The sequence below is a fragment of the Pseudophryne corroboree genome, chromosome 4 (assembly GCF_028390025.1).
Source record: "Pseudophryne corroboree isolate aPseCor3 chromosome 4, aPseCor3.hap2, whole genome shotgun sequence".
In the NCBI taxonomy this organism is placed as follows: Eukaryota; Metazoa; Chordata; class Amphibia; order Anura; family Myobatrachidae; genus Pseudophryne; species Pseudophryne corroboree.
This window is the reverse complement of record NC_086447.1, coordinates 747,198,677-747,214,269: the sequence shown is the minus strand read 5'-3', so window position 1 is coordinate 747,214,269 and position 15,593 is coordinate 747,198,677. Positions and strand designations below refer to the sequence as shown.

General features: G+C 45.0%; 1 protein-coding gene across 2 annotated transcripts in view; it reads left to right on the top strand.

Moving 5' to 3' along the window:
- The window catches only part of RRBP1 (ribosome binding protein 1), a 139,561-nt gene that overhangs the window by 32,099 nt on the left and 91,869 nt on the right, over positions 1–15,593 (top strand). For both annotated transcript variants that reach the window (XM_063918137.1, XM_063918138.1), the window contains exons 3-4: positions 6,625–6,773; positions 8,253–8,375. In XM_063918137.1, coding sequence (XP_063774207.1) covers positions 6,625–6,773; positions 8,253–8,375 — 272 coding nt within the window. The remainder of the gene's footprint in view (positions 1–6,624; positions 6,774–8,252; positions 8,376–15,593) is intronic.

Below are 15,593 nucleotides of genomic sequence, written 5' to 3'. Positions count from 1 at the left end.
ATTGGTTGACAAATAGCCAAAGATTAGTAGAATATTAGCAAAGAAAATGAAGATTAGGCAAGGTTACTATCACGCTGAGCATGAAAATCATGTTGTCGCAAATGTAATACAATGAATAATAACATACGTGACAAAAAAAACCCTATTTGAATATATGTATTTGCTGATATTCTACTATTTGTTTGCGAAACTGTCTTGCTACTTCTTTGCTAATTTGCAGCTAATCTTTTTGCTATTTTTTACTATTTTACTGCAGATTTTTTGCATTTTTCCTATTGAAAACGCTAAAATAAGTAACAAGCTAGCAAAACCTTAACTTGCGAGGGTGTCCTTAATAGAGCATACAGTCTTGTGGCAATCTATTGAATACATACAGTATGTGTCGTGCTGAGAGCAAAGCTGAGTAAGGACATACAGTATATCTGTATACACGCTGTTGTGCGACAGTTGTAATTAAGCAAATTACTGTATGGCTACAGTATTAATTGGTAAATTGTGACCTATTTGGTCAGGACCCATATCTGCCCAAACTTCACTCTGATTTCAAAACCACCCCCATTTTTTGATCAGTGCAAAGCAATTTCCATTAATACTCAGTCCTGTAAAACATCTTTAAACCAAAAGAAGTAATTACTTATACATAAAAAAGTGATACCAAACTGGTTTCTTTCTGTTCTTATAAACCAGGATCAAGATCCCTCTCCGGTTTTGGTTCCTGGTTTATAAGAAAACCAGGAACCATCAGTTGGAATATAGCCCTATTTTTTTTTTCCATGAGAGATGGCTATTCCCCTTCTTGCTATATGGATGAAATGTGGTTCTGGATGGATGGGATTATCATTGACTGGCGAAATAAGGCAGTAGCTGTTCCTCTCCTGTGCTGAGACATAGGTGTTCCGTCCTGAAAAAACCGAAAGCTATTTATGTAAAGAATTAAACCATTTAATTTGCTCTATTTGCAGTTCATCTCAGTCTATATTTACTCTCCGATAATTAGATTTGATGAGATTGATCCCATAAGATCTTGTAAAAAAACAATGCTGTAGCTGTGACCTCACTGACATTGGAAGAGTCAGAGAAACAAGTCAGTGATCGCTTAATACATATGATAAAACACATTAAAAGGAAGAGAAACACTCCGCCCGAAACACTCCGCCTTTCAGTAGAGGATAGGTCCACTCGCTAAACAACCCCCCAACCCATCCCGCAATAAATCCTTTTAAACATAATGTGACAAAAGCAGGAGTCCCTAGAACAAAAAAACTTGTTCCTTATTAAGAATGCTTCCTTTCCCTTGTATGTACTGTATATAATGTGCAGAGTAATGCATACGTTTTCAGGTGGTAGACATAATGCACGGTGTTGGGCACTTTGCTAAAACGGGTATGGGTCATTAGGTCGACAAGATTTAGGTCGACAGTCATTAGGTTGACCACTATTGGTCGACATGCACTAGGTCGACAGGGTGACTAGGTCGACATGGTCATTAGGTCGATATGGAAAAAGGTCGGCATGAGTTTTTTTCTTCTTTTTTTGGTGTCGTTTTCTTGGTAAAGTGACGGGGAACCCCAATTAGTGCACCATGTACCCTCTCATGGCTCACTTCGCTCGCTATGCTTCGTGCAAGGTGCCTCGCTCTGCTATTGCTGCGCTTGACACAGGTTACCGTTTCCAATCGTAGTCCACGTGGGTCGTAGAGTATGAAAAAGAAAAAAAATAAAATAGATTTTTTTTGGGGAAAACTCATGTCGACCTTGTTCATGTCGACCTAATGACAATGTCGACCAACAGTGGTCAACCTAATGACTGTCGACCTAAGTGTTGTCGACCTAATGACCGTAAGCCGCTAAAACATACACGGCGTGTAATATATTTTTATATTTTCATCACTGTAATCACCTAGAAGCTCGTTGTACTGTTACTTGATACAGTTCCTATATCACCCTATGCCCGAGGTTGTTTTTTTTACTTGCCTGCGCAAAGTAAGCAAAATCCCATCTAGTCCAAACATTCACCTGTGCAGCCAAACAGAAAGCTGTGTGTGCTTAAGACGATTCAGAATTTCTTGACTGAGTTGGTCCCCAAACCATCAATTTTCCATCAGAATGAATTTCTCTTTATATTGTTTGTGTGATAGTGAGTTTTTTATTAATTTCTGTAATGCAGCTACGCATAGAAACATAGAATTTGTCAGAGGAGAAACAATATGTTTGTGCCATGCATTCTTGAATTCTGTTACTGCTTGAGTCTCAACTGCAATAGCTGGTTGCTATTCCTTCTGTCAGTGGGGGTCATTCCGAGTTGATCGCTAGATGAAAATGTTCGCTGCGCAGCCATGATGTAAAAAAATGGTACTTATGCGTATGCGGCGCAATGCGCATGCGCAACATACTTTCACAACGGCCGATGTAGTTTCACACAAGGTCTAGCGATGCTTTTCAGTCGCACTGCTCGCCGCAGAGTGATTGACAGGAAGGGGGTGTTTCTGGGTGTCAACTGACCGTTTTCAGGGAGTGTTCGAAAAAACGTGCCAGGATAAACGCAGGCATGGCTGGGCGAACGCAGGGCGTATTCGTGACGTCAAAACTGGAATTGAACAGTCTGAAGTGATCACAAGCGCTGAGTAGGTCTGAAGCTACTCTGAAACTGCACAAAAATACTTTGTAGCCGCTGTGCGATCCTTTCGTTCACACTTCTGCTAAGCTAAAATACACTCCCAGTGGGAGGCGGCATAGCGTTTGCACGGCTGCTAAAAACTGCTAGCGAGTGATCAACTCGGAATGACCACCAATATTTCTAGAAAAAGGTGATATTCAGGGTAATTACCGGTAGGAAGCCTTGGTAACATATATATATATATATATATATATATATATTTGCAAAACCTAACCCAGGTTGCATTAGCTTGTAAGGTTCTGATGGAACCTTGTGACTCACTGATTCGTTCCCCACCCCGGCCCCAAGTCACCTTCCTGTTTCCAAATGTAAAGTGCGTCTTCTTTTATCTGTGACATTTGTTTCCGCATGTGGGAATGTTTGCTTACATGTTTTTGTTTTTTTTAATTCGTCACTTATAAAATTATTTCTGTTTTGTAAAATTGTTCAAATGGGTGTGGTACAAAATTCCACATTCACAATGTTGAACCCAGAATGCCGACATGATCATTAGGTCGACACTAGCATGTGTAGCTATGTCGACCTGTGAATGTCAACAGTCAGAATGTCGACAATGTAATTTCTATAGGCTTATCAACTAACCCTAACTGCAGCCTAACCCTACAACCGTATGCGAATATCTACAGTGTCAACATTATGACCATGTTGGCATTTTGGTGTCAACATTCTGAATGCCAACGTGATGCGTGTACGTTTAAATTACACTTTTTTCTTTGTGGAAAGTGCTAGCAATAGCAAAAGTACCTGATTTACAAAATCATCACACGGAACGACTGACTCTGTGTTTGGCGCACTATGGAGCCTTGAGAGTTCTTCACAAAGCTAAGTTCCTGGAATGGGGATTTGCAGTCACCCATTAAAAAAACTTCCTTTTAAATGAACATTGCTGAAGTCAGTGGAACTACTCCTGACTGCCATGCACTGGACTCATTGTGTTGTGAAGGGCACTGTCTAAATAAGAATGATTCTTGCATATATTCTCAAAATGTCTAAAAAATATATATTTTTTGACTACTGAACAGATGATTTTCAAAAATAGTTCATACAATTATCATAAATGATGACATGTTGCAGTTTGACCTTGTCTATGACCTTCTTAGTTACAGACTCTCTGGTGTAATTAACCTTGCTGTTTTAATTTGGATTTATGATGAAATGCTTTTGTGATGAAAAGTAACACAAATTTCTCATTGTACATACAGGTACCACCATAAGGGCATAATCCAGAGGTTCTCAAATATGGTCCTCAAGGCACCCCAATGGTCCAGGTTTTAAGTTTATACATGCTTGGCCACAGGTGACTTAATTAGCACCTCAACCAATTTGATTTAACCATCTGTGCTGAACCATAGATACATCTAAAACCTGGACTGTTGGGGTGCCTTGCGGACCACCTTTGAGAACCTCTGGCATAAGGGTTAATTACACGTGATTCACTATCATTTTTAAATGGTCTAACACTGTTCATTTTTACCAGCACTAAGGGGCGTTTTAAGAGAGGAGGGGACCCACGTTCAGCCTCCGATGCAGGTTCCCTCCTCACCGGCAGCTAGTAGACTCTGGCATATGCCAGAGTGTACTGCGCATTCACAGGTCTACGGAAACATGGCACCTGTGCCTTGTTCCCAGGGACATCTCCAGTGCGCATGCACAAATCACTCAGAAATGGCTGTGTCAGCCATTTTCCAAGGGATTTGTGCCCACACTGTAGGGCAGCGGGACTCCTGAGAGGTAAGTATACTATATGGGTGCAGTGTGTGCGGTGTGGGCCCCCCTGGACCTAGGGGCCCATGTGCACCGCACACACTGCACCCATTATAGAAACGTCTATGCCAGCACTGCATTCTACTTTTCACAATGCATCCTGATCTCTTTTTTTTTTTTTGCGCTACATGCTCTTTTTAGTGCCATTATAATTATTTTTATTAACAGTTATTTATATAGTGCACTCATATTGCGTAGCACTTTACAATAAATATTTCAGTTAATCACATCAGTCCCTGCTACGAGCACATGTGCCTGGCCCCAATCAATCCCTGCACCTAGAACATGAGTCTGGCCCCTATCAGTCCCTGCCCCTAGTACATGGGGCTGCCCCTATCAATCCCTGCCCCTAGCACATGGGGCTGCCCCTATCAGTCTCTGCCTCTAGTACATGGGGCTGCCCCTATCAGTCCCTGCCCCTAGCACATTGGGTTGCCTCTATCAGCCTCTGCCCCTAGTACATGGGGCTGTCCCTATCAGTCCCTGCCCCTAGCACATGGGGCTGCCCCTATCAGTCTCTGCCTCTAGTACATGGGGTTGCCCCTATCAGTCCCTGCTCCTAGTACATGGGGCTGCCCCTATCAGTCTCTGCCTCTAGTACATGGGGCTGCCCCCATCAGTCCCTGCCCCTAGCACATTGGGTTGCCCCCATCAGTCTCTGCCCCTAGCACATGGATACACTTACAGATGTGTACTCAAGCACATCACGTCCATACGCCATACAGTGCAAGACGTCTGGCACGATTGAAACACTCTGAGAGGAATAGTGTAACACAGTGGTTCCCAAACTTACTTGAATTACGACGCCCTAGAATATCAGCACCCCTAGTCCAAAAGTTTCTTATTGAAAAATTAAAATATCAATATTAAATGAAGTAAATTTGTGCCTACATGTGACTTTAGGGTCATTTATGTGGTGGTGTACATAGTTATGGTTCTAATTGTCCACATATTTTATGATTGGCAGCCATCAGCACTGGTTTTGCCGATCACTTTGACCATAAATAATTTGTTTTGGTCCTGCACCACCAACCCAAGGAACCCCTGCAAGATCATAAAGGCACCCCAGGGGAACCACAGTTTGGGAACCACTGGTGTAACGTCTTTTTAAGTTTTGCATTTTATGTGCAATGCAGACACAGCAAAATATTACTTTGGGCCTAATTCACTAAGAATTGCAATTGCAAAGCTGGAGGAGGTACATACCACCATCTCCCTGTATTTGCAATGCGATCACATCTGAGATCACATCCATCGATCGCGATGTTCATCTGTGATGGCATTCTGAGTCTTGTGATGCAATCCTTGGCATCGCCACTCCCGAAAAATGGGGGTGACACGACCCTGTTTTCCCGAACGCTGGCCGTCCCCGCCCCTCCCTGGGCCAAACCTTTTAAAGTGTGGATATAAGGCCACCACACTGGGGTGTATAAAGATTATTAGAAGTATTTTGGACAGTGTAATGGCTATCAAGGTTGTGTACTGTAAATCAGGAAAGGGCTGGCAGCTGCACAGTATACTCTGTATAGGGAGATATATCAAGTAATGACAGTTAGGGGGGTATTCAATTGTTTGAAAAGTCAGTTGGGTGTCTTTTTTTTCTATCTAATAGACAGGAAAAACCAGACACCCAACCAACTTTTCAAACAATTGAATATCCCCCTTAGAATCTAATTCTTTGGGGCCAACTTCTCCATTTATCTCTCTCAAGGGTTTAATACATCTGTACCTAAGAGATTTGAATCAGAAAATATGTGGCACATTTTGGGTCAGTGTCACACCGAGATGCTTGCCTTGTTCAGAAGATTCAGGCCATTGCAGCTTTTAGTTTAGATCTATTTCATAATCTGCTGTGGAACTAAAACATTGTAACCTGAAAAATCTCCTGGTCAACAAAATTATTGATCAATGAATGAAGCAATACTATCTGTCCCTTCTCTGTTTCCTAGAACTTTCCCAACATGGAGTTATTTGTGTTTAACAATTAAACTGTTTTACCTATTTTAGCAGGGTTAACGACAATACTTAATGTATGTAAGGCTTTGCAAACTTCCAAAACATCTTCGGACTTACATAAGTGACCCTCCAGATTCTCTGGTTCTTCATTGTTATAGTGCAGCTCAGTGTAAGAGCATCAGAGTATAACTGTGACCGTGACCTTTGTTCTTATCATGTATTTTACAGTTTCTAGTGAGCTGGATGGCGCTCTCTTCCTCCCATACAAGACGCTTGTTTCCACCATCAGCAGCATGGCTTTCAGCGAAGGAGAAGCACAGAAGCTTATTGAAATACTATCTGAGAAAAATGGCATCAAGCAGGACAAATGGCACACAGTAATTACTCTCACACTGCTATTTTGTATACTGAAAACCGCTTCGAATGACTTTGCCAACATAGGAGTGTGCCCCGCTCCACAATCTAATGCTGGGTACACACTAAGGGGGATATGTACTAAGCATTGATAAGAGTGGGGAAGTGAGCCAGTGGAGAAGTTGCCCTTGGCAACCAATCAGCTGCTTTGTATACTTTTATAGAACGCAAATTATAAATGTCACGTCAATGCTGATTGGTTGCAATGGGCAACTTCTCCACTAGCTCACTTCTCTACTTTTATCACTGCTTAGTACATATCCCCCTAAGTGATGATATATTGCTCCACCACGGTTTGGACAGATACATTGTGCAGATTGTATAGTGTGTATGCCCGATCGCGCGTGCCCTGTGGTCGTTCATCACATCGTCTTTCCAGCTATGCTGCAAAACAGATGGAATGATGCAATGAATTACGCTGTGCTGCTAAATGCAGCATGGAACGGTACATGGAGCCACTGTCCACTGCATGGTACAGTGTGTATGGATGGAGCGATGTATCCTGCTATTGCAGTGTGCCGTCACTGGGTACCACATTGTGTGTGTACCCAGCATTAGAAGAAAGACCAACTGTTTCATGACAATGCAGCATGGCTGCTTCACTGTGTAAAGGCAACAAACACACATAAGGGGAAAAATTGTCAAGCCTTGGAGAGAGATAAAGTATAGCAATTTCCCAAAGCAACCAATCAGATTCTGTTATTTCAAATACTGTTCTAGATAAATGACAGAAACTGATTGATTGCTTTCAGCAGCTTCTTCACTTTATCGCTCTCCAAAGCTTGACATATCTCCCCTTTAAGAGGCAAAATCACATAAAGAGGGAAATGTATCAAACCTTAGAGGAAGATAAAGTGGAGAGAAGTGGAGAGATATAAAGTACCAACCAATCAGCTACTAACTAATTTTATAGGCTGTGGGGGACATTTACTAAGCATTGATAAGAGCGGAGAAGTGAGCCAGTGGAGAAGTTGCCCATGGCAACCAATCAGCACTGAAGTAACATCTATAATTTGCATACTACAAAATGATACAGAGCTGCTGATTGGTTGATGGGGCAACTTCTCCACTGGCTCACTTCTCCGCTCTTATCACTGCTTAGTAAATGCCCCCCTGTGTTTGAAAAATGGGAGCTGAGTGGTTGGTACTTGAGCCCCCTTCATTTTATCTCTCTCCATGATTTGATGAATCTCCCTGTCAGTTACTGAAGTTTAAATTTCTAATATGTCTGTAGATTGCACTTAGGGAAATAAAATGTTTTGACAATGTTTCATATATTTGTTATAGTGCGAACTTTGTAAAATAATAATACCTAGAAATGAAAGAGTTGTATATGACCAAGCATTAATCTCAGGCATTCCCTTTAATAGCTTTGTTGATATAAGCTCAGAACAATATAGGTTAAAACAAAAAAAAACATACTTTTTTTGTTATATTTTTAGGCCACTCAGAAGGGAGATCCAGTTACAGCACTGAAACGGCAGCTGGAAGAGAAAGAGAAATTACTGTCAGCGGAGCACGAAGATGCAGCGGCTGCTAAAAATAGATTACGTGAAATTAATAAGGTGACTCATTGCATGGCCTTGGATCACCTAACAAACTGCATTATCTCAAAACACACGTCAACTGTAATGGTGCCCATACACTTGTGAGATGTCTGGTACAATCCTACGATTTCGACCGCATCTGTATGATAAATCGCAGGATTGTATGCACATCTTATGTACCATGCGACGCGATGCACGGGCATGCCGGTCGAATCTTGTGTCTCAAGATCTTATGTTCTGCACTTAATATTTATCGGATCGCATGTGCGATCGCATGCTGTTTTTACCACATTCGATTTATTGCACTGCGATGTGCGATCTGTGAGGTATTTAGCTCACTTCCTGGACACTCCCCTCCACCCTGGTAGTTCACAAAAATATATGATAATGTTTCGAGCAGACCAACTGCTACAGGTTAAAATAAAGTTAAGGTCAGCAAAAACGGAGTTGTACTGTAATTTAGAAAGTTATAAAACAAAGGCATTTTTCAGGGAGAGAATAATGTGTTATGAACTTACAGTTGTTATGCAATAATGCAAAATAGGCTTGCCTGGACCATGAAGGGCTGCCAGTGGGCTACTGACGTCTGGAAGAAGGTCTTAATTATTGATTAATCTAAATTTGAAATCTTTGGTTCATCTCACAGGATATTTGTATGCCGTTGAGTAGCCAAAACAATGGTTTCTCAGTGTGCAGGGTTTGTTTGGCATGTTTAAGCCCAAAATTTAAATAGCCAAATGTTTTAATAGCAATGCAACCTATGTTTCTCTGACGTCCATGTGGATGCTGGGAACTCCGTAAGGACCATGGGGATTAGCGGCTCCGCAGGAGACTGGGCACAAAAGTAAAAGCTTTAGGACTACCTGGTGTGCACTGGCTCCTCCCCCTATGACCCTCCTCCAAGCCTCAGTTAGATTTTTGTGCCCGGCCGAGAAGGGTGCACACACTAGGGGCTCTCCTGAGCTTCTTAGTAAAAGTTTAGTTTTAGGTTTTTTATTTTCAGTGAGACCTGCTGGCAACAGGCTCACTGCATCGAGGGACTAAGGGGAGAAGAAGCGAACTCACCTGCGTGCAGAGTGGATTGGGCTTCTTAGGCTACTGGACACCATTAGCTCCAGAGGGACCGAACACAGGCCCAGCCTCGGAGCTCGGTCCCAGAGCCGCGCCGCCGGCCCCCTTACAGAGCCAGAAGCAAGAAAAGGTCCGGAAAAATCGGCGGCAGAAGACATCAGTCTTCAACAAGGTAGCGCACAGCACTGCAGCTGTGCGCCATTGTTACTCAGGCACACTTCACACTCCGGTCACTGAGGGTGCAGGGCGCTAGGGGGGGGCGCCCTGAGCAGCAATGTAAAACACCTTGGCTGGCATAAATACACCACATATAACCCCCAGGGCTATATGGATGTATTTTAACCCCTGCCAGAACTCACCAAAAAAGCGGGAGAAAAGGCCGCGAGAAGGGGGCGGAGCCTATCTCCTCAGCACACAGGCGCCATTTTCCATCACAGCTCCGCTGGAAGGACGTCTCCCTGACTCTCCCCTGCAGTCCTGCACTACAGAAAAGGGTAAAAAAGAGAGGGGGGCACTAATTTGGCGCAGTAGTTTATACTAACAGCAGCTATAAAGGGAAAAGCACATTTTATAGTGGTATTCCTGTATATATAAAGCGCTCTGGTGTGTGCTGGCATACTCTCCCTCTGTCTCCCCAAAGGGCTAGTGGGGTCCTGTCCTCTATCAGAGCATTCCCTGTGTGTGTGCGGTGTGTCGGTACGATTGTGTCGACATGTTTGAGGAGGAAAATGAGATGGAGGCGGAGCAATTGCCTATTATACAGTTGTCACCCCCTAGGGAGTCGACACCTGAGTGGATGAGCTTATGGAAGGAATTGCGTGACAGTGTCAGCTCTTTACGACAGACAGTTGACGACAGCCGGCTACTCAGCTTGTGCCTGTCCAGGGGTCTCAAACGCCATCAGGGGCTTTAAAACGCCCGTTACCTCAAATGGCAGACACAGACACGGATACTGACTCCAGTGTCGATGATGAGGAGACAAACGTGACTTCCACTAGGGCCACACGTTACATGATTGAAGCAATGAAAAATGTATTGCATATCTCTGATAATACAAGTACCACTAAAAAGGGTATTATGTTTGGTGAGAAAAAACTGCCTGTAGTTTTTCCTGTGGCCGAGGAATTAAATGAAGTGTGTGATGAGGCGTGGGTTTCCCCCGATAAAAAACTGATAATTCCTAAAAGGTTATTGGCATCGTACCCTTTCCCGCCAGAGGATAGGGCACGTTGGGAAACACCCCCTAGGGTGGATAAAGCGCTCACACGTTTGTCTAAACAGGTAGCACTACCCTCTCCTGATACGGCCGCCCTAAAGGAACCTGCCGATAGAAAGCTGGAGAATATCCTAAAATGTATATACTCTCACACGGGTGTTATACTGCGACCAGCAATCGCCTCAGCCTGGATGTGCAGTGCGGGCCTGGCGTGGTCGGATTCCCTGACTGAAAATATTGATACCCTAGATAGGGACAGTATATTACTGACTATAGAGCATTTGAAGGATGCATTTCTATATATGCGTGATGCACAGAGGGATATTTGCCGATGGGCATCAAGAGTTAGCGCGCTGTCCATTTCTGCAAGAAGAGGTTTATGGACGCGGCAGTGGTCAGGTGATGCGGATTCTAAAAGGCACATGGAAGTATTGCCTTATAAGGGGGAGGAGTTATTTGGGGTAGGTCTATCAGACCTGGTAGCCACGGCAACTGCTGGAAAATCCACATTTTTACCCCCGGTAGCTTCTCAACCAAAGAAGACGCCGTATTATCAGGCGCAGTCCTTTCGGCCCCATAAGGGCAAGCGGGCAAAAGGCGCCTCATTTCTGCCCTGTGGCAGAGGGAGAGGAAAAAGGCTGCAACAAACAGCCAGTTCCCAGGAACAAAAGCCCTCTCCCGCCTCCGCAAAGTCCTCAGCATGACGCTGGGGCTTTACAAGCGGACTCTGGCACGGTGGGGGCCCGTCTCAAGAAATTCAGTGCGCAGTGGGCTTACTCGCAAGTGGACCCCTGGATCCTTCAGGTGGTATCTCAGGGGTACAAATTGGAATTCGAGACGTCTCCCCCTCGCCGTTTTCTAAAGTCTGCTTTACCAACGTCTCCCTCAGACAGGGAGGCAGTATTGGAAGCCATTCACAAGCAGTATTCCCAGCAGGTGATAATCAAGATACCCCTCCTACAACAGGGAAAGGGGTACTATTCCACACTATTTGTGGTACCGAAGCCGGACGGCTCGGTGAGACCAATTTTAAACCTAAAATCCTTGAACACTTACATACAAAGGTTCAAATTCAAGATGGAGTCACTCAGAGCAGTGATTGCAAACCTGGAAGAAGGGGACTATATGGTGTCTCTGGACATCAAAGATGCTTACCTACATGTCCCAATTTACCCTTCTCACCAAGGGTACCTCAGGTTTGTGGTACAGAACTGTCACTATCAGTTTCAGACGCTGCCGTTTGGATTGTCCACGGCACCCCGGGTCTTTACCAAGGTAATGGCCGAAATGATGATACTCCTTCGAAGAAAGGGAGTTTTAGTTATCCCTTACTTGGACGATCTCCTGATAAGGGCAAGATCCAGGGAACAGTTGGAAGTCGGAGTAGCACTATCTCAGATAGTGCTGCGCCAGCACGGTTGGATTCTCAATATTCCAAAATCGCAGCTAATCCCGACGACACGACTTCTATTCCTAGGGATGATCCTGGACACAGTCCAGAAAAAGGTGTTTCTCCCGGAGGAGAAAGCCAGGGAGTTATCCGAACTAGTCAGAAATCTCCTAAAACCAGGCCAAGTCTCAGTGCATCAATGCACAAGGGTCCTGGGAAAGATGGTGGCTTCTTACGAAGCAATCCCATTCGGCAGATTCCACGCAAGAACCTTCCAGTGGGATCTGCTAGACAAATGGTCCGGGTCGCATCTTCAGATGCATCAGCGGATAATCTTGTCACCAAGGACAAGGGTGTCTCTCCTGTGGTGGTTGCAGAGTGCTCATCTTCTAGAGGGCCGCAGATTCGGCATTCAGGACTGGGTCCTGGTGAGGCTGGGGAGCAGTCACACAGGGAAGAAATTTCCAGGGCTTGTGGTCAAGCCTGGAGACATCACTTCACATAAATATCCTGGAGCTAAGGGCCATCTACAATGCTCTAAGCCTAGCAAGACCTCTGCTTCAAGGTCAGCCGGTGCTGATCCAGTCGGACAACATCACGGCAGTCGCCCACGTAAACAGACAGGGCGGCACAAGAAGCAGGAGGGCAATGACAGAAGTTGCAAGGATTCTTCGCTGGGCGGAAAATCATGTGATAGCACTGTCAGCAGTGTTCATTCCGGGAGTGGACAACTGGGAAGCAGACTTCCTCAGCAGACACGACCTCCACCCGGGGGAGTGGGGACTTCACCCAGAAGTCTTCCACATGATTGTGAACCGTTGGGAAAAACCAAAGGTGGACATGATGGCGTCACGCCTCAACAAAAAACTAGACAGGTATTGCGCCAGGTCAAGGGACCCTCAGGCAATAGCTGTGGACGCTCTGGTAACACCGTGGGTGTACCAGTCAGTGTATGTGTTTCCTCCTCTGCCTCTCATACCCAAGGTACTGGGAATCATAAGAAGGAGAGGAGTAAGGACTATACTCGTGGCTCCGGATTGGCCAAGAAGGACTTGGTACCCGGAACTTCAAGAGATGCTCACAGAGGACCCGTGGCCTCTACCTCTAAGAAAGGACCTGCTCCAGCAGGGACCCTGTCTGTTCCAAGACTTACCGCGGCTGCGTTTGACGGCATGGCGGTTGAACGCCGGATCCTGAAGGAAAAAGGCATTCCGGATGAAGTCATCCCTACCCTGATCAAAGCCAGGAAGGATGTAACCGTACAACATTATCACCGTATTTGGCGTAAATATGTTGCGTGGTGCGAGGCCAGGAAGGCCCCTACAGAGGAATTTCAACTGGGTCGTTTCCTGCATTTCCTGCAAACAGGACTGTCTATGGGCCTAAACTTAGGGTCCATTAAGGTTCAAATTTTGGCCCTGTCGATTTTCTTCCAGAAAGAACTGGCTTCAGTTCCTGAAGTTCAGACGTTTGTCAAGGGGGTACTGCATATACAGCCTCCTTTTGTGCCTCCAGTGGCACCTTGGGATCTCAATGTAGTTTTGGGGTTCCTAAAATCACATTGGTTTGAACCACTCTCCACTGTGGACTTAAAATATCTCACATGGAAAGTGGTAATGCTGTTAGCCCTGGCTTCAGCCAGGCGTGTCTCAGAATTGGCGGCTTTATCCTATAAAAGCCCTTACCTAATTTTTCATACGGACAGGGCAGAATTGAGGACTCGTCCTCAATTTCTCCCTAAGGTGGTTTCAGCGTTTCACTTGAACCAGCCTATTGTGGTACCTGCGGCTACTAGGGACTTGGAGGACTCCAAGTTGCTGGACGTAGTCAGGGCTCTGAAAATATATGTTTCCAGGACGGCTGGAGTCAGAAAATCTGACTCGCTGTTTATCCTGTATGCACCCAACAAGCTGGGTGCTCCTGCTTCTAAGCAGACTATTGCTCGTTGGATTTGTAGTACAATTCAGCTTGCACATTCTGTGGCAGGCCTGCCACAGCCAAAATCTGTAAAAGCCCATTCCACAAGGAAGGTGGGCTCATCTTGGGCGGCTGCCCGAGGGGTCTCGGCTTTACAACTTTGCCGAGCAGCTACTTGGTCAGGGGCAAACACGTTTGCTAAATTCTACAAATTTGATACCCTGGCTGAGGAGGACCTGGAGTTCTCTCATTCGGTGCTGCAGAGTCATCCGCACTCTCCCGCCCGTTTGGGAGCTTTGGTATAATCCCCATGGTCCTTACAGAGTTCCCAGCATCCACTAGGACGTCAGAGAAAATAAGAATTTACTTACCGATAATTCTATTTCTCGTAGTCCGTAGTGGATGCTGGGCGCCCATCCCAAGTGCGGATTGTCTGCAATACTTGTACATAGTTATTGTTACAAAAATCGGGTTATTATTGTTGTGAGCCATCTTTTCAGAGGCTCCTCTGTTATCATGCTGTTAACTGGGTTCAGATCACAGGTTGTACGGTGTGATTGGTGTGGCTGGTATGAGTCTTACCCGGGATTCAAAATCCTTCCTTATTGTGTACGCTCGTCCGGGCACAGTATCCTAACTGAGGCTTGGAGGAGGGTCATAGGGGGAGGAGCCAGTGCACACCAGGTAGTCCTAAAGCTTTTACTTTTGTGCCCAGTCTCCTGCGGAGCTGCTAATCCCCATGGTCCTTACGGAGTTCCCAGCATCCACTACGGACTACGAGAAATAGAATTATCGGTAAGTAAATTCTTATTTTTGCTATTTAAAACATTGACCTTTCACATTTCGGGCTTAAAGACTCTGGGAAGCAGTGGCTTGTAGTAAATAAACTCCTATGACACCAACCTTCAAACAGTGAGAAGGAAGTGTGATGATCTGGGATTCTTTTGCTGGATCCTAAGAGTGACTGGCACCCTGAACCAAAGTGGCTACCGCAGCATTGGTCAAGGGTTCACTCTATAGCAATATAATGATCCAAAAAGATTGTGTCATCAAAACACCTTTCAGGAACAGGAGTGTAAGCTTCAAATCATGGAATGGTCAGCACAGTCTCCAGACTTAAAATCCATCAAGCTGGTTTAGGATGAACTACAAGTGCAACACATTTTTGGGAACTTGTGCAACAGTGTTGTGAAAAACTTCCCAAACAATATTTGATTTCCATTGTAGAAAGAAATGTCAATAAAACCATGAAACATAGTGGTATTTTAATATTTTTGACTGGTAGTATAAGATTTGTGTGGGATTTAGAATAACCATCCTTGCATAAGACTTTTGATATGAGCTGTTGTTACAGGTTGTATATTCAGAATTATTCATTCAATTATTTCCCACCTGTACCCATCACAGGCTGCTGCCTCGTATACAGACGTACTGCCAGCGCCTACCCCCCGCTGCACACAGGGAGCGCGGGCGCTGCACTGCAGGTGACTCCTGTAACTGGTGCCTTCGGCGGGGGGAGCTGTGTCACCTGGGGGGTCCCCCCACTACCTACTGCTGTCACCTGTGTGACTCATCCCCGGGATCACGAGTGGCTGCTCTGCCCTCGCCCGAGTCGCCTGGGATAGGGGGCACTGGTCACAGC